This window comes from Carcharhinus amblyrhynchos, chromosome 21, assembly GCF_965287045.1.
Source record: "Carcharhinus amblyrhynchos chromosome 21, sCarAmb.v2.hapA, whole genome shotgun sequence".
Classification (NCBI taxonomy): domain Eukaryota; kingdom Metazoa; phylum Chordata; class Chondrichthyes; order Carcharhiniformes; family Carcharhinidae; genus Carcharhinus; species Carcharhinus amblyrhynchos.
In genome coordinates, this window is record NC_137344.1 from 10,482,975 (window position 1) to 10,502,173 (window position 19,199).

Below are 19,199 nucleotides of genomic sequence, written 5' to 3' on the forward strand. Positions count from 1 at the left end.
ATTGCCTTTTCTATGTACTGGTTAAGGTTGTGGTGGGATGTTGGCAGGTAGCATGTTGTGGGATGGTGTTTCAATTTTATATTTAATACTTATAATATTTATACATAATTTGCTAATAAATCTATATTTACAAACTTTAGCCCATATTAGACTTCAGCGATTGCTTCCAACCAAAATATGCTAAGAAAGTTTTTTTTTTAAGTGGGTAAATGACAAGACAGTGGTGCTGTTGTGAAATGTGTCTCTGATATCCCATATAGGAAATCTTCGAAGCTTACTTGAAAGGGGACAGGAGGGGACCAAAAAAAAAGCAGGCACTCTGACCCTTTTCTTGAGCAAATTTCAACAATCAAGCCCCAGGCTGAAGTGGCTCTCCACCCCCCCCCCCCCCCACACCCTCAGAGTGCAGGCTTTAGAGCTAAGGACAAGGTAGGAGCAGAGTTCATGATAAAATGACCATTGTGTACTAACTATTGAAGTTTTCTAGTTGAAAAGTTCCCTGTTTTAAAAGAACAGAGAAAAGGAGGATTTTAAACAGTGAAACAAATTTTTATTTCGCATAAGTTACTATCAAAATCATTTCTGATTACAAGAAATAAATTCTAAATAGGTCAATTTAATTCACAAAACCTGGTGATTTATGAAAAAATGGCAGCTATAGAAATCTGCATTACAATACAGATTATAATCAACAGTCTTGGCATATCTTACTACATTACAAAGCTTATGTAAAAATGAAAGGCACCAATTAAACCATATTCCTGCTATAGTGAGGGTTTAATATAGAGCTGAAAAAAATGGTGGCTGTTTTTATATGTAAAGTTTAAATGTACTGATTTGGCAAGTGGATATATTTTTCTGTAACAATCTCCACAATAGCACAGCATAAGAGACTAGAAGTGCCAGGTTTTCAACATAAATAAATATGAAACAACACAAGTTGAATTTGGCATTCGCTGCTTTACAAAAAAAGCACAAACCACTCTCAGCAAGTGTCTATGTTTCAACTACCTTTTATCATCTACAAGCAACTTAAGCCAACTCAGTGACTGATGCAATAAAGTTTCATTTAAAATTTTAATCCACTGCCTTTGCTCAAAATATATACCCATAAAAAAATCACAAATTTCATTTGGTTCTTGCAGTATATCATTTAAATGGTTAACTCCATCAATCATCTGACCATTGTTCTTTTAGCAATGATAATTTCTTTCTATTAACTTGTTTGTGCAACCAAAAAGTCTTGTTAACTTGACAAACAAATGGGACATTGTTAACAAGATTTCTTTTCATCATTCTGACTAACCATATATCATTTCCTAAGAAATTACAGAACACTTTTCATACGTAAGCAAACCAGAGTGTTTTGTCTTTGCTCATTAATACTGGTTATCTCCATGTCTAAACAATCCCTGCTTTAAATATTCCATTTGTGAGAGTCACCACTCAACTATTGCTGTTTTGAAATGACTGTCACGTCATATCTGCCACATCTGCAAATGTTTCACTTACAGAATTAAAAAAAACTTTTCAATTCCTCTCCCATTTTGAAGCAATGCTGTTAAAATAAGTAAAGGGATAATAATACATTCTTTCCACCCCACCCCAACGCACCCTGAAGCTAGTGCAAGAGCAAGAAGAAGAATGTTTCCCAAAGAATCATGCTTCCAGTTTCTCAACTCAAAGGCATGGTTTCATTCTTGTGGTCTTCAGTGAGTCATTTATTCATTCAACTGACCTATCGCTCCCGATAAGTCAATAGTGTAAAAGGAAGCACTACACATACTACAAACTGGAATGTGAAATGACCTTTGATAACTTTGTGCTGTTTGTTGGGGTAAAACAACATGAAATTCTACAAAAAGTATAAATTCTTGTTTCTGCAGATTGTACAATGCCTTTGCCATCACCAGAGTACTTATTACTTGGAATGGAAGAGCCATAAGTGAGAGCAAGAATTTGAATAGCAACCATTAAAATTCTAACAAGTTGAGGTAACTCTGGACTAAAGTTAGCTCAGTCGTATGTACAATTCTACAACATGATTTTTTACTTTCATCCTCCCCACCAACCCCAAAACACTTACTTGGAAATTGAGCACGGTATGCACTTTATAACTAGTTTAACAATGGTCAATATTGCAGTATTTTGACAAAATATCAACATTTAGCCAATTCCTGCAAATAGCCAGGTAATAAAATATTGTTTTATATGCTGATTAGTACAAAGTATATAATAGAAAAATACTAACTGCTAGTTCTTAATCACATGCATAAATTACAAACACCATACAAATTCCTAGCCAGACAAGTGTAATTAACAATTCCCTCCACACGATCCCTCAAATATAAAGCAGGGACTAAGGTGGGTGGGATTTAAAAGTGGCATTTCCATAGTAACATGTGCAAGTGATATATCTGTAACTTCAGTGACCATCTTCAGATGGGTCAATTCTAGTCTAAAGACACTGTTTTCATGCAGTTTCAGGTTTAGACATCTTTGGCCTATTTTGCCAGTAGCAAGTGTACAGTGTAAGAATCTTGCAGAGTCAGTGGTCAGTTCACTTTAGCGGCTGATTTGTCATTTGTTTTGGTTGGCTTCAGTTTGACGTTTGCAACAGCTTCTCTGTAGAGGAGAGAGAAAGTATGTTAATACAAGGGATAGTTCAGAGGAACACAGCAGTGACACCATGACAGTACGGATTGCAAGAGCTCAAGGCGCCCATGAGTAGCTCTGTGAATATTGGGAACAAAAAAAGGGTGTGGTCTGCTCATTAGAAATATAAAATGCAGCTACTTGGGAGTTAACAATAAACTGCAGTTTTAGAACCCTGATTTCTGTAAGAATTCTTACGTTGTGCTGAGATGAGAACTATACTTTCTTTTAATGTTTGAGGTTTTATAATGATCTATTTTAAGGTTCTCCTAAGAAAAGTTGGGGTTTTTATTGCTCTTCCTGGGATACCCAAGTCACTTGCAGTTAGATGGCAAGATTGCAGTTCCCTGAACTCTGTCCAATACTGCTCATGAACTAGCTGCAAAGTGTGCAGGAACTGCTGACACAGACTGGCTCTTTGGTTTCAATCCATACTTTCTAACCTGTGCTCTTGCTCTCTGACACAAGGTGTTTCTGAATTAGCATCACATCTGATTATAAAGAAAACTTGAACTAAAATTTATATTCGATTTCTTTAGGCAGATAGATTTCTGCTGGGAGATATTTCTATTTGATCTTTAAATTACTATAATTTTGATGCTTAATCCGCATTAACCTGTGGGCTAGGTATAAGAATCAATCATTACAGAATGCAAGTTTCAGAAATGCACTCGCATTTAATTTATTTGCTTAAAAAAAATCTGGATTTGAAACTAGATGAAATCTTTAATGTGAATTCTCTGAAAGACATCAGCTGAGCATCATCGTGACGTCAGATTGTAGACTGCAATTAATGCCTGCAGCCTGTACATACTCCTCTTCTGTGACACATCTGCTCTTGCCGTGCTGAAATGGTAACACAACTTATTTGGGGGGGGGGGGGGAAATCACACAAACCAGTAAATTGCAAGCCACAGGAGGACAAGCAGAGAGATGGTCAGCAATGAATCACAGAACCAAAATGAGTCAATGCCCCGAGTCAGAGAAGCTTTTGAGTGATTGGTGCAACAGTGACGAGACCCAAAAGCAGTGATGAAGTTTGTGAAATGACGACAGAAAACATCAGCTTATTTTCTAGGCCAAAAGACATCAAAAGATAGACCAAATTTATATATTGGTCGGTGCAGGCTTGGAGGGCCGAAGGCCTGTCCCTGTGCTGTAATTTTCTTCATTCTTTATATGATATATAGATACAAAAGTGAAAAGTAATTAGATAACAAGTCTTTTAAAGCTTTTTCAAGCATATTTAAGGCACTATTCTTTTCTGGCAGTTCCTAATGGGCTCCACTCGATGGAGTGTCAAATGCAAGCGAGGGAGTACCTTAAAAGGGGTGGACACATGGCAGAGACCAGCCATACAATACATTTACTGCCAATCAGTTCAGAAATAATAAACAATTAAATCTGGGAGAATAACAAATCATGGAACACAGCACTGTAACAATGTTTTAAAAGGAGCCAGGATTGGTTCAGGCTGTAATTACCCTGATAATAAAATTCTGACAATCCTAAGAGTTCCAGTTGCTACATTTGACTTACATTTTGAAAACAATGCAACAATTTCTTGCCAGAATGAAACACAGAAACAGATGGAGCTCAGGACTGTGGAGAAAGTGAGACAGAACTTGCCCATTTGTGAAGACACAGTGGGAAATGAATGATTGTCACCAGCAACAGACAAGGCGATAAAAGTCAGACTGGCATATTAAAATGCCAAACTTACTAATTTAGAGAGGCCTTATATGTGGCAGAAGTTTAAATTCAAAACCTTTCAATCTCGGCATCAGAACTGCAATGAGAAAAATTCAGTCGATTTGTACCTATAATTGTAAAACTCTGGTAGGGAAATCAAACGACACAGCACTAAGCTCAGATATACCATAATTAACATAAAAGCAAAATTTTCACTAACTTATTACCAATAGATGAAGGACCTCGCTCATTCAATGGTTCAGTATTATCAATGGATTGGCTGATCCAAATGGATCAAAGCCTTAACCACTGGCCCAAGGACATTATGGGTTGGGAAGACGAAAGCCAAAAGCCAATCTGCTCACCATTCAAAGGCGGCAGGTGAAGATACGAAAAGCACAGCACTGGGCTTTGCTTTGATGCTTCCAGCTGTGAAATGCTTGCCAACCTTCACTATCAAAGCTTTCAGCTCAGTAAAGGCCAGGGAGTAATTGAAACCTGTGGAATCACAATCTGTCCAAATGTTCCAGAAAGGACAGGAGCCGGAGAAATAAATGGCATTCAGGAAAAAGTGTTAACATTTAAAATAAATGTTTTGCACAGTGCCAACTCATTTGAAAATCTAATACCAGCATACCAGAAACCCTGCTGATTTTACAAAGCAATATTTAAAAGCCAAGAATTTCCCACAGAAGTGGTGGAAAAATAAAATGAAATAATTAAGTTAGTTTCAGAAGATAGCCCTGACACAAAAATTAAATTAAAGTTTATTTATTAGTCACAAGTAAGGCTTACATTAACGCTGCAATGAAGTTACCGTGAAATTCCCCTAGTCACCACACTCCAGCACCTGTTCCGGTCAATGCGTCTAACCAGCATGTCTTTCAGAATGGGAGGAAACCGCAGCACCCAGAGAAAATCCATGTAGACAGGGGGAGAACATGCAGACTCCACACAGTCACTCAAGCCTGGGACCTATTGAACCCAGGTCCCTGGTGCTGTGAGGCAGCAGTGCTTGCCACTGTGCTGCCCTGAAGATTTAATACCCGTGCAAACAGCTGTTTGGGGCATTTTATTCAGAAAGAGAACCATCCTGCAGCAACGTGACCTCACTTTCAATGCTAACTGCCCAATATTGAATCAAGCAACTGACTAACCTGGCTTACAAAAGGAACATGCTGCGGATGCTGGGAATCTTTAAAACAGAAATAAAAAGTACTCAGCAGGTCAGGCAGCATCTATGGAAAGAGAAATGTTTCATTGAACTGAAACGTTAACTCCGTTTCTCTCTCCACAGATGCTGCCTGACCTGCTGAGTATTGCAGGCATTTTTCTTTGGTTTTATAGCTAAATCTGACTTTGTTGGTTTTTGCCCCTTCCGGTTACTTATGAACTTAATATTTTAAAAGCTTGATTTATGATTTAGTGAAAAAGTGTAATTCTTACTTCAAAGAGAGTCTTGAATGATTGAATTCCGGGCCCTAGGAAGAATGAGATGAGTTATTAGGAGAGTGTCCACTAGATGTCAGCATCAATGCTTACAATCAATCAATTACTACAAAACGACATGACTAACTTTTAGCAGCAATGAATCTAAACACATTAAGATTACACTCATTGTTTTAACTTTTATATTATGCATGCCACCACCCCCCAACCACTAGCTCAAACATTTAATAGCCAAAACTGAGGAAGAATTTGCATTTTACACATCTTCCTGAGCCTCAGACGTCCCAAACAACTTCACAGCTAATAAGTGACCTTGAAGGGAAACATTTGAATGGGGGCAAACAGAACAGCCAGTTTGTACACAGCAAGGCCCCACAAAAAGCAATGCAATGAAGAACAAGGAAATTGGTTTTCAATAGAGGAATAAGTGCTGTCTAGGTTGCTAGGAGAACTCATTGTTCTTCAAATCATGCTACGTAGCTTTTTAATAATAAGGCAGGCAAGACCTGAGCCCCAGCATGCCTTCAGAAAGATGCCAGCTTTGATGATGCTGCATCATCTCAGTACTCAGGCGGTGTGTGGAGTGGGTGGGTGGGGGCTTCAACTCTCAATCTCTGATTCCAAGACGACTGGCACTCAATCTATTTCTTAATTGACTTTATTGTCTGGATATTAGGAAATGGAAATCCGTTTGAGGTTGTAATTTTTTAGTAAAGGTGTACGCTCTGATTTATAAACAGTAGTATAATCATCTGAAAAACTAATCTCTTCATAGCTCATAAAATCTCCACCAGAGTGAAAATCCCAAAACCATAAGATCAAATCTTACTGGGTCAGCGAAACTATTTATTGAAAAGGTTATCAATAAAACAGGTATGGCAATGTGCATTGAAATTTGAGACAGAGATGAAAATCTTCACTAATAACATTCAAAGTTTAAGTAGCAGAAAATCAATACGTTATTGAAATCTCTCAATTTCTAGTCATTAGAAATTCAGTGGCATTCCCCTTTTTCAGGAAAGGGAACAAATTTCAACACTAATTAATTCAAAAATAACTTCTCTGGTCTTGATGTTCACTGATCTAATGCACCAAGTTTGTAACCATAGCTGTTTCTGAACAGAATATTAAGTTGTTTTAATTATGTGGCAAGCAGATGACCTAGAAACTTGAATTAAGGAGTGTTCTGTAGCGTGAAGAGGCTTCACTTGTGCAAATCACCATGCTGTAATTAAAACCCTTAAGGTCAGCCTGCATCTCTTGTGAATTTAGCTGAACCTCAACTATGAGCAATCTAATCTCCTGTTGAATATGGTATTAGTGACTCAACAGCTCTGCCGTTTTGGTGATAACTGTCAAGCTGCAGATGCTTTACATGAGTGTACCACTTAGTTCCTTGAAGACAACACTAGTGTTTATGGTGCAAAATTAAAACTTTAAAATTTTATTTAAAGTTTCAAAGTTGTACATTTACTTTTAAACTGTGCAAGAGAGTCTTTAAGAATGCTCGAAAAGTATTCTGTACTTTTGGTTCTTATGTTTGGCTGAATTTGCTCGTACAATGATCAGGACTTTTCCAAAGCACTTAGTTTCATGTTATGTGACAAAATGCTGCATGCATTTTTCACTGAGAGTGGCGAGTGGCTGGAATGAGCTGCCAGAGGCTGTCGTAGAGGCAGGTACAAATTTGTCTTTTAAAAAGTATTTAGACAGTTACATGGTTAAGATGGGTATAGAGGGATATGGGCCTGATGCAGGCAATTGGGATTAGTTTAGTGCTAAAAACTGGGCAGCGTGATCACACTGGGCCGAAGAGCCTGTTTGCACGATGTAAACATAGAACACAGAACCCTACAGTGCAGAAACAGGCCCTTCGGCTCATCGAATCTGCACTGACCACAATCCTACCCAGGCCCTACCCCCATATCCCTACACATTTACCCACTAATCCCTCTAACTTACACATCCCAGAACACTAAGAGACAATTTTAGCATGGCCAATCAACCTAACCCCGCACATCTTTGGACTGTGGGAGGAAACCCACGCAGACACGAGGAGAATGTGCAAACTCCACACAGACAGTGACCTGAGCCGAGAATCAAACCCAGGTCCCTGGAGCCGTGAAGTAGCAGTGCTAACCACTGTGTTACCATGCCGCCCCTCTATGAAACCTCTATGACTCTAAATGAACTCATCTTCAGAACCCTATTTCAGAGAATTACTGTCAGATTCACAATTCCTTCCATCAGTGCATTATAAAACGCTCAAAGCAAGTGTGTACTGAAGTCCTTTCTGTGTATGTGTGTGAGACACACTTTCCACCATGATTGCCAGGGGTCACAGCTAAAATATAATGTCATAAAAAATAATACTGATGTGCGATGTAGGATAGCTGAAAAGTGTTAGAGAAACTTGAGGCCAGTAGCTTCCCAATTTCAAAAGGTAGGTCTGAGTGCATGTTTACTCAGTTCTACTTTATATAAAGGTTAACAGAAATGTGGAATAAACCTCAAAAAGATGCAAGGCAGGGCCAATTAAAAATTTCAGAATGGAAATTGATAGTACCCTTAGCTCAACAAAAATCAGAATCTGATGGTTACAAAAATCAAGGAAGGATCATGAAGCTAATACACAAATCAGCCATGATCTAACTAAATGGTAGAACAGGTTCAAAGGGGCTGAATGGACTAACACACAAACTGCATTTGATGTTAGAGTACTAAAAATAAGGAACAATAAAAAATCTAAATGTGAGAAAAACAATGGGGTGAAATTGAAGCTTGGTGGTAACACAAACCAGGAGGTAGTAGATCAGTCACCAGTCAAACACCTCACCAGAAAACCACAAAAGAAAATTGAGTGGGACATCGAATGTATTGACAATCTACCACCATCACCAAAGCTGAAACTTACAAGAAGTGGTTTTATAAATACCTGAGAGAAACCTGGCACAGCCATACTGTAGGGCCTGGGCTTAAAAGTGCTTGAGGTGGACAGAGGATGAGGCGCCATTTTTAAAGTTGAGTTGTAGTCAGGTGGAGGAATGGAGAGATCCTCTTTTTGCAGAAGGTTGCCTGTGCTGCTGCTTTTCACATGATTCAAGCTATGTGATGCAACACATGACAAAATTAATACTTGAACAGTCATGGATTGTATCATTTAACACAAGTTTATTCATTATTTGAGTATATTCAATGCACGTTTCATGATTGAGTCAGTGAAGAAAACCAGTTTGCAGGACATGGGGGTGATCACCAATGCCAAATCTGATGTGGGCATTCAAAAACTTGTCGTCCACCTCGAGAAACCTGTTGTATTGCAAGCTTGATCTGTGCTTTCATAATTAGATCAGTTATTAAATCTTGGATTGGATAGGGTGGACAGTGAGCGCCTTTAACCTCGGATGGTGATGGCTAACACAAGGGGTCATAGCTTAAACTAAAGGGTGGTAATTATAGGATGGATATCAGAGGTAGGTTCTTTACTCAGAGGGTAGTAAGGTCGTGGAATGCCCTGCCTGCAGCAGTTGTGGACTCGCCAACTTTAAGGGCGTTCAAATGTGGATAGGCATATGGATAACATTGGAATAGTTTAGGTCATTGGATTGGTTCCACTGGTCGGCGCAACATCGAGGGCCGAAGGGCCTGTACTGCGCTGTAATGTTCTACGTTCTACAATATCAACTCTATCTTGTTTTGACTGAAGTAGTATTGCAATTATTCCCACTTGAGACAGTGAGAGAATTAATTAACACACCCATGGAAACATTTTTTTCCCCCGGAATCAGGACATAGCTGTTCAGATCGAATCTGCACCGACTCTCAAAGAACAATCTAACTAACCCCACTCCCAAAGCATACACTCATAACCTTGCACATTCCTTCCTTTCAGATAGCAATCTCACTACCTTTTGAATACCCCAATCTAACCTGCCTTTCTACACTCTCAGGAAGCTCCATTCCTGATTCCAATCAACCTCTGGGTGAAAAAATTTTTCCTCACTTCGCTTTTACTCCTTTTGTCAATTATTTTGAGCCTGCACCCCTGGAAACACTTTCTTGCAAGTATCAATCCCACATTTCTTAAGTAAATTTTCCTAAAAGTATAACTACTTTGTAACTTTGATTCATTAAGACAGTTTCTTAAAATTCAGAACAGAAATTCAATATTTAAAAATAGTGGAATGTTCAATTTGAAAATACAGGGTCTAAAACAAAAACAAATCAGTTATGTGTTCTGAAAATTTTATATAAAATCTCAATTTCACTTGTTTCTCAGCATTATTCATAAATTTATAAACTAGTCTAGAATCCAGTCAAATTAGCCCAAATCCCTCTCAATTTGACTGAATTTAGCCTTCGGGATGCACCTAACAATTGACAAGGGATGCAATCCTCTTAGTAACAAGCAACTCCAAGACATATAGCTCAAAGAAATTTCAAGTAACTAAATTACATCCAAGAGATGCTCATTTATGTAAAGCACTGCTACTGTACATTAAAAATAGACTCCGTTCAAGCAAACAAAATGGACAGATTTAACACTGAAAGCTTGGTGCCATGACAGGAAATGATACTGGTCCAAAAAGGGGCCTAAATGCCAAGGCAAGCTGGATGAGCAGAACTTGGTTCACTTCTACAGAACTACTGCATAATTCACTGATTTCTTTAATTTTCCAAAATATTTTCAGAAAAGGAAGTGGGAGGAAAAAAACAGAACTATAAAGCTATTTATTCTCACTGGAAAGAAATTCAGAAATTAATTTCCCCAAAAGAAATTTGGGAGATGAATGAAATGTGGGTGTAGTACTAGAGATTAAGCAGCTTTGAACAGTGGATGTGGCATCAAAGATTAAATGGTTTTGAGAAGGGTAGGTGTAGCGCCCGGAATGAAACAGTACAAACAGATGGTTACGCCTTAATGTTGGTATTTATATGATCTGAAAAGCAGGTGGATGCAATTCATCAAACTTCTCCTTTTAAGGGGTGGCATAGTGGTTAGCACTGCTGCCTCATAACGCCAGGGCCCTGGGTCCAATTCTAGCCTTGGTCGACTGTGTGGATTTTGCATGTTCCCCCCCACAGTCCAAAGACGTGCAGGTTTGGTGGATTGGCCATGCTAAATTGCCCCTTAGCCATGGTAAAATGTATGGGGTTAAAGGGATAGGGTGGTGAGGAAGACCTGGGTGGGATGTTCTTTTGAAGAGTCAGACTCGATAGGCTGGTCTCTTTCTGCATTGTAGGGATTGTATGAGATGACTGTGTATTTGCCAGGTGGCATAAAAATTGTGGATGTAACCAGAGCATCTTATTTTACACATTTTTTGGGCTCTGAAATACTTATTCAGCAAAGTCAATTGGTCATTGATAGTTCAAACTAGGAAATTTCTTTATTTTCTCCACTGCCCATCAAATCAAAACACATTTCCACTTCAACTCCTACTTCATCAGAAGGCATACATTGTACAAGGTAGCACAAAATAAGTTTTAAAATATTCTCAGCCAAATATATGCACTGATCAACTTGAACTGGGATGGTAGCAGCTGAAACAAACAGGATAGCTTCTTCCCCTTTCAGTCTTAAGCTCGTCTTTGCAGAGTAACTGAGCCAGACTAAGTTGGGGAATTATCTTGAGAGGGGGTAAGAGTGCAAATATTCTAATTTCAAAAATTCAGTCACAGGCAAAATTGAACTGCAAGATTAAATCTTTGAATGCAAATAAATTACTCAAGTCTGCTAAACAGGTAAAGTGAGCTATTGCAATTAACAAGTGAGCTAATGAAGTTTTTTAACTTGCAAGTACAGCCATGAATCTTAATTGCCAGTGGTCATGTTAGCATGTTAATGTGCTGTGACACAGAGGTCAATAACAAGTGGTTTGCTGGAGATTTGGTAGATCCAGTAAAACAAAAGTGGCCTTTCCCAGGGAGGGAAGCCAACTTTTGCTCCTTTTGTACTCCTCAAAGCAGCTCATTACAGAATGGCACCAGTACAAAAATAGATGCAGGTGGCCAGTGGAGCCTTTGAATAGGATAATCACTGATGCAAAGTACAGGTGAGGAGCGAGCGCCAGGAAAAGGCTGTGTTAGGGTGAGGAGTCTGGAGAAAATCAACACATCTTAAATCTTATTTATTCTTGAATTGCTACTTACTTGTGCAAGAATCCACCTTGCATTAAACGAGTGTAAGAGAAGGGAAACCATCCTCTCCTAGAAACAGAGTGATACAATTAGTGGGTCATGTAACCTCATACAGAATAAAACATCAGGTGTCTTCAATGTCAACAAGAGCCAGTAACTTGGTAATGCCATATAATAAATAGAGTTATTTATCTGTAACAAAGATGAAAGGGGAGGGATTAAACTGGAAGAAAATATGAACATACAATATCAATATTACTTACAACCGTGTCTTTTCATTTTCTCCATAATGCCAGCCATCCTTGGCCTCAGGAACTAACAATGTGATGACATCTCCTTCGCTGAAACTCAGCAACGTATTGTTGCCTTTTGCTTGATGTGAAAAAATGGCTTGAACTTTGGTTCTTCCATTTTTTTCTAATCCAGCAGCCATTGAGCTGGATCTGGGTAAAGTTCTGGTCTCAGCTAAATAGAAAGAAAATGTGATAATGTCACACATTGAGTATAAAACAAGGAACTTCTGTTTTATTGCTGAATCTCATTCACATCATTTCCCAGTTTCATCTTAGCATAATTTTTCTAAAATAAAACCTCAAATACATGTTATCCATCAATAGTAGGGGTTTTCTGCTATCCAACTGAGACTTGTTAGGGACAGAGTTAAAAGAACAATATATAGTGGATTCTAGAAATCTGAAATTAAAAACAAACTTAGCTGGACTGGAAATGTGTATACTTCAGGTTAATGACCTTTCGGCAGAATAGCAGTGTGGGACTGAGTCGCGTATAATTCAGACTAGACAGGAAAACAGGACTCTTGAAGAGCACTACTGAAATGGTTAGATTTTTATTAAAAAATCTCACTGCTTTCACATCTGCCACGTTACAAGATTTATTGGACTCTTGCTATAGTGGTTACTTGAATTCATGACTGTTGCATTGCCAGGTCAGTGCACAAATACAGGGTGTTCTGGGAATACTATTATTTTCCCCTTTCCAAAACATTATTACAGATTTAAAAACAATGGCCAGGAACCAAGAGAGTTAGACTCAGAAAACAGCAAGAACGAGAAAGGGTCTGTTATGCAAGTCAAACACGATCTTCTCATATATTGGAACCCATGCCACTGACAATACCAATGCATTACACCAGCCAGCAAGCAGCAAGGTTACTACCTAGGAATGCAGTGAAAAATACTGCAGTTACAGAAGGGAGAAGTGTGAAGATGCCCTTAATCCATAGTTAGTACTACATTCACTATATCTTTAATTTTCATTTCTAAGTCTCAAGTGAAACTTTTTTTTTATAAAGCACTATTAATACACCTTCCAAACAGTAGCCCTGATATTGTGATGTGAACAAACATTACAGCATGGCATATACTATGACTGCATCACCACCCAAACCCATGTGCAATGTGCAAGACAAAGGACACACAAGGAACTTTTGCTGAGCACAAAGCAAGCTGCAGCAATAAATGAAATAAAAAAAGACTCAAGATTCCGATGTCAAGCAGCATCAGTGAGAAACAGTCAGCCTGAATAATTAATAAAATTGTTAGAAATTTGATGTATTCGGACTTGCTGAATATTTCCAGCATTTCAAGTTTTTATTTCAGATTTCCAGCACCTGCAGTATTTTGTTTTTGTTGTAGCAAACAAGCAGGCCTGCTTCAATCCCATGCCATCATACGTTCTAGGCTAAACATGCAATTTATCCATTGCAAAAGCTATTTATCCAATAAACTGCAACATGTTTTGGTGAAAAATTGAGGCAGTACCAATCATACTGGACAGTCAGTTATTGAAAACTAGTGACTTTAGCATGACCACCACTATGGGACTAAGTAGAGTTATCTATATGTGACAGGATCTAAGAGTTAACAATAGTAAGAGGGCTTGAAATATTAGCATTCACATACAACTGGAATGGGAGTTGTCTTACATAATTTAAGGGAAAAACATCACAAGATTGCTTCAACTATTATGGTGATAATTACAGCACTTTAAAAGAAATTGTCCTTCCTGTGTATTAAGGAGGGTTAGGTACATTCCGCAACCGCCGTGCACCAAGTCTACACCCAGTTCAATGCTTGTTATGATTAAAGAATCATACAAGTCAGTGCAGGACTTTTCTTTTCTATAGTATACATTTTGTGCTTGATTGCCATATATTTCCCTCATTAGCACCAGTCAATGTCTAGATCAACAGCTGCTCACCTGACAAGGGGCTGGCTTTCAATGGCATTGCTTTGCGTGTGGGTAGTGTATTGGAGTAGACATCATATTGTTTTGGAAGCTGAGGTGGTGTAGGAAGCTTTGGTTTAAGATCGGGCTGGCCTGTGGTCTGATAGTCCGCAGGATGTGAATTTGAAAGGTCACCATTAGGCACTAATGAAATATCCTGACCCATCATGCGCTGAAATTGAAACAGAAAAAGTAATTATTCAGTATCTAACTTAACGGTGTGTGAAAATGAAAATAAAATGTTCTAAAATATACATATTTCATATCCTTGTAACTATATAAAGGCAAAAGTATCAGATTTCCATTATTTTAGTTGTACAACATTTGTCATCAGCCTTCAAGATTTTCCCCTTCAGTAATAAGTCTTGCATATTAATTTACATTTAACAAGTTATGTGAATATTTAGATAAGTTAGCAACATTAACCTGTGTGCAATTAAAAATCCATTTGCTCTCTTGCCACTTATTTTAACAGCTTGGCAAAATTCATATTGAAGGATTCCAATCACACACAAGTTACAGCTCGGAAACTGGCCATTCAGCCCCAATCAATATGAGCTGGTATTTAGCCTCCACATGAAAAAAGTGGTTTAATCCCGGGTGCCTAACTTCTTCCAATATTGCTTTATTCCTTTTTCCTTCAAATACCTCTCCAACTTAGTGTTACATGTTGACATTGCTTCCTTTTCGATCATTAAATCTAATGATGCATTCAACAATGTCAAGTACTTTAATAAAAGCTTCTTCTTCTTTATTTTATCTAAATGGGAATAAAATGGAACTCCAAAAATGAGAATAATGACTAGTTGGTCATGGGCAATAGATAAGTACAAAATAAAGTTAAAGCCCTAGAAATCTGAGAGTCTGTTTACAGTGTCTCAGCACTAACAGTCCACACTCAAACGGAGGTTCAAGGAGTTGGGATTTTGGACCTTAAGATGTCATCATGCAGAATGAGCAGTGGGTTTGTGCTTCACCAGGTATGACTGCAGTACATGATTGTAGACTGGGTCTCAGTGTGATTGGGTTGGGGGGAGGTTGGAAAAGATCACAATGGTCTGCACTAATTATTAAGGGAGTAGAATATCAGGATGGCAGAGAGATTGGGTTGGGGCAGGGTCAAGTCTCGAGGTCTGAGTAAGGAGTGAGGTCAAAGATCTCAGGACCAGAAGTGGCAGTGATTTAGGTGCTAATCTTTTATCAGTCATTTGGTTTTCCAGGAAGCAATCAATCCTTGGGTGCAAATCAAAGTTGCAAGAGGGAATCAAGTGTTATGTCTCTTATTTAAATATGTTAATTGCCTTACACCTAGTTCTAATGGAGATAAAGGACACCTCTTAATTGACTCTTAGCAAAATGCATCCAGTGTGGTCTGCAACAAAATTATGCACACACGTGGAAATCATTTTGGACATACAGCCCTCACAGCGTGGACAAACTGGATGCGATAGAACCACATTTCTAGCCCAGTGAACCCAAGAGTTAGCACACATTTGTTTCCCCATACATCAGCTTTAGGTTTTGCATTAGTTTTGTACAATGACGCTAGTCACTTATCATAAGCAGTCAACCATAAAGGAATTTGGTTAGGTGATCAACAGTTCTTTTATGCTATATCCTCATTGCTTTTTATTAATTCCACAACACCAAGTGCCAAGGACAAGTAATTATACAGAAATCAATTCCATTAATTCAAAAAAATTAGATGCTTAGTCATATTTTTATTTGCATTAAAACAGAAACCTTATTCAATAACTCTAAGTTAATGGCAGCAGAATGGACAGGTTTGCTTTCTCGAAGTAACCCTGGATACAATTTAGACAATCTATCTACTTCATAGATTAGAATCCCTACAGTGCAGAAGGAGGCCATTCAGCCCATCGAGTCTGCACTGACAACAATCCCATCCAGATCCCAACCCCGCAATCCTACATAGGCCCTATCCCTGTAATCCCACATATTTACCCTGCTAATCCCTCTAACCTACATATCCAGGGACACTAAGGAACAATTTAGCATGGCCAATGCACCCTAACCTGCACATTTTTGGACAGTGGGAGGAAGCCTGAGCACCTGGAGGAAACCCACACAGACACATGGAGAATGCACAAACTCTACACAGACAGTGAACCAAACCGGGAATCGAACCCAGGTCCCTGGAGCTGCGAGGCAGTAGTGCTAACCACTGTGTCATCGTGACATACTTATTAAATCTGAAGAACTTTACAGAATATCAATGCACTGAAAGAAGATAAAAACCAATGAACATAAATTAGACCAAAATTAATTCAATCTCAAAACAAACCCACAGATACCAGTATTCCTACTGAAATCTTTGCAAAGATATTTTAATTATAGTGTGAATAACTGGTCAGTATGCCCCAGTCTTACTGGGGCAAGATTAATGGAAATCACTGTTAAGGTAGACAGTGACTGACAACTTCAATTCATGCTTGCATTAGAACTTAAAAATTATGCATGGTGTACATTGTGCAGATTAATAAATGTGTTGTAAATCAATCTCCTTGCAGAATGTGTGGCACCATGCAATTATTTCTCAGATAGGTTTTGGGTCGCAAATTGTTTGACATCTGCTGTCATTGCCACTCACTGATGAGCTATTGGGAGGCATTATTCAAGTAGGATTAAATTAGTTATTTTTCTCTTGCTACTGTAAAGAACTTGGTATTAGCAATGTCGAGCTAGGCCAACTTAACTGGTTGGGTCTTAACTGGTCTAGGCTCGAGAGTTCCAATTCTTAGAGCTATTGCAGTACACAGTTTATCCTTGAAAACACTATGCAGCAATGGGGAAATGGTGAAAGGATCATCTAGACATCTGTTAAGTCCAGTTTCACAATAAGCACAGATCATTTATCTCATTATTGCAGCAGCACCCCAGTTCTATCTATTGGTTAAACAGTTGAGCACTGTTGATTGTATCCAGAGTCTTTTCCAGTGGAATCAAGCCATAAAAGTTACATTTTGACCTTGATTTGATAGATTTGAAAACAATTCCATAGCCGAGTAATCCCAGTGATATGAACTGAATTATAAGGTGCGCACATGAAACCTCAGTACTAAAAATGCTTAATTTGACAAGCTCCTCTAGTGCACCAGTCACTAATTCCATCCATTACAATTAGAATACCTCAGATTAATTCAGATCAGTTGCTGCAGTTGTCGAACAAATCAATAACCGGGACATCAACTACTCCCAAGAATAAGGAAGAATATGAAGACTCAAAAACGAGAACTACTACCAACCAATTCCCAATAGACACAATCTGTCAAACATTAAACTACAGTTGCAGTCTCCCAGCTGCAAGATAATAGGGTAAAAGGCTAGGTATTGGCTTATTAAGAAGGGGACTGAAGAGAAAGAATCAATACATAAATAGTTTTGATATTCAGAATGTTAGGTAGTTCACTATAAATTGATTTGAATTTAATTAAGATATATTACTGCAATAGTGTTGGGAGAAGAAACACTTATTCAGTGAATAAGAAAGTGTTAGTTTAGAGACTGGTGTTCGTTAATTGCTTAAACCTGTATTGCATCTACAACTGCCAGTTGCAGTGCATTAATAATCCTTAACAACATTTCACAATTCTCCTTTTATGCAAGTGCAATGCCACTTATTATGACTTCATCAGCACTGACTTTATGGGATTACTGAAGGAGGTTAATTCAGCTTAATTACATAAAAGATTGCATCCACATTAAAAGTAAATTTTCAGTCTCATAAGAGTTGCTGTTACTTCCAGTTGATCAGGGTCCCAGAAAAACCTCTAGGGATAGAAATCCTCCAGAAGAGAACATGTGACCAATTTCAGGGGGAAAAAACTCTTGGTATATAAAGGAAATCAAATAAATTCAGCAAGACCTTGTTTCTCAATATATGCTTAAGGAACTTATCTAACTCATTGTCCCTAACCTGTGCCACCTCCCATCATATAATATGTAATGAGTGGGAAGAGATGAAGGAATTCCCTCCACAACTCCCTGTATGTTGTTGAAAACGATTAAATCCAATTTGGACTCTGGTAGGCGGAACAGGGAAGCCCTCTAGTTGATATGTGGGCATGATGTTTTACTGTCACATTGCTTCAAAAACAATAGTATAATTAGGTAAGCCGAGTGGCAGCATTAAACGAGAACACAAAATACTACCTTTATACTTCACGAGGATTCTATTCATGAATAAAAAGAGATTAATGTATTCACGCCATTTAACAAAATTAGGACAGTTTCAAACACACTAAACTGACTGACAAAAAATCAATACTTACAGGACCTTGACCCAATCCACCTCCACCAACAAAAGGTGCAAGTTCTGGTGGTACTGGGAGAGGTTTAGCACCTGGAATGGGGTCCGATATAATCAGCCCTGATTTGGTGGTAGCAACGGGTTCAGAGATGAGGGTTCCTCCATTGCCTGAAGACATCTGCTGCACCAATGACAATGCACGGTCAGGTATTTTGGAGGGATCACTGCAGGACTGTTGCCAGCCAGGAAGCTTTTGTGTTATCATATCCTTGCCCTGTTAAAAGAACAAAACAACTTAGAGACCTCTTCAGATGAATCAATCCTTCAATGTTTTTAATTTAAACAAATTGAGGGACAAAAATCTAATAAAGGAATTGTTATTCAATTATTAATATTCAAGACAAACAAAGTTGAGAAGAAGTAAAACTCTGATAAAAGAAGCCATATCATTAAAACATATTCAATGTGTCTGCAAAATATAATTGCCTAATCTGAACCCATTGCTACCACCAAATCAGGGCTGATTATATTGGACCCCATTCCAGGTGCTAAACCTCTCCTAGTACCACCAGAACTTGCACCTTTTGTTGGTGGAGGTGGATTGGGTCAAGGTCCTGTAAGTATTGATTTTTGTCAGTCAGTTTAGAGTGTTTGATACTGTCCTAATTTTGTTAAAAGGCCCAAATAATTTAATCTATTTTTATTCATGAATAGAATCCTCGTGCAGTATAAAGATAGTATTTTG

At 38.3% G+C, this 19,199-nt stretch overlaps 1 protein-coding gene across 3 annotated transcripts in view; it reads right to left on the bottom strand.

Annotated features, from left to right (window-relative positions):
* Positions 1-534: 534 nt before the first annotated feature.
* The window catches only part of baiap2b (BAR/IMD domain containing adaptor protein 2b), an 86,022-nt gene continuing 67,357 nt past the window's right edge, over positions 535-19,199 (bottom strand). For 2 of the 3 annotated variants that reach the window (XM_080209482.1, XM_080209480.1), the window contains 7 exons: positions 18,477-18,728; positions 14,158-14,356; positions 12,201-12,402; positions 11,950-12,006; positions 8,732-8,900; positions 5,794-5,828; positions 535-2,625 (listed from right to left, as the gene is read on the bottom strand). In XM_080209482.1, the coding sequence (XP_080065608.1) occupies positions 2,556-2,625; positions 5,794-5,828; positions 8,732-8,900; positions 11,950-12,006; positions 12,201-12,402; positions 14,158-14,356; positions 18,477-18,728 (984 nt within the window). In that variant the 3' untranslated portion in view covers positions 535-2,555. Of the gene's footprint in view, positions 2,626-4,378; positions 4,445-5,793; positions 5,829-8,731; positions 8,901-11,949; positions 12,007-12,200; positions 12,403-14,157; positions 14,357-18,476; positions 18,729-19,199 lie in introns of all 3 variants that reach the window. The other variant, XM_080209481.1, reaches the window with a different exon arrangement.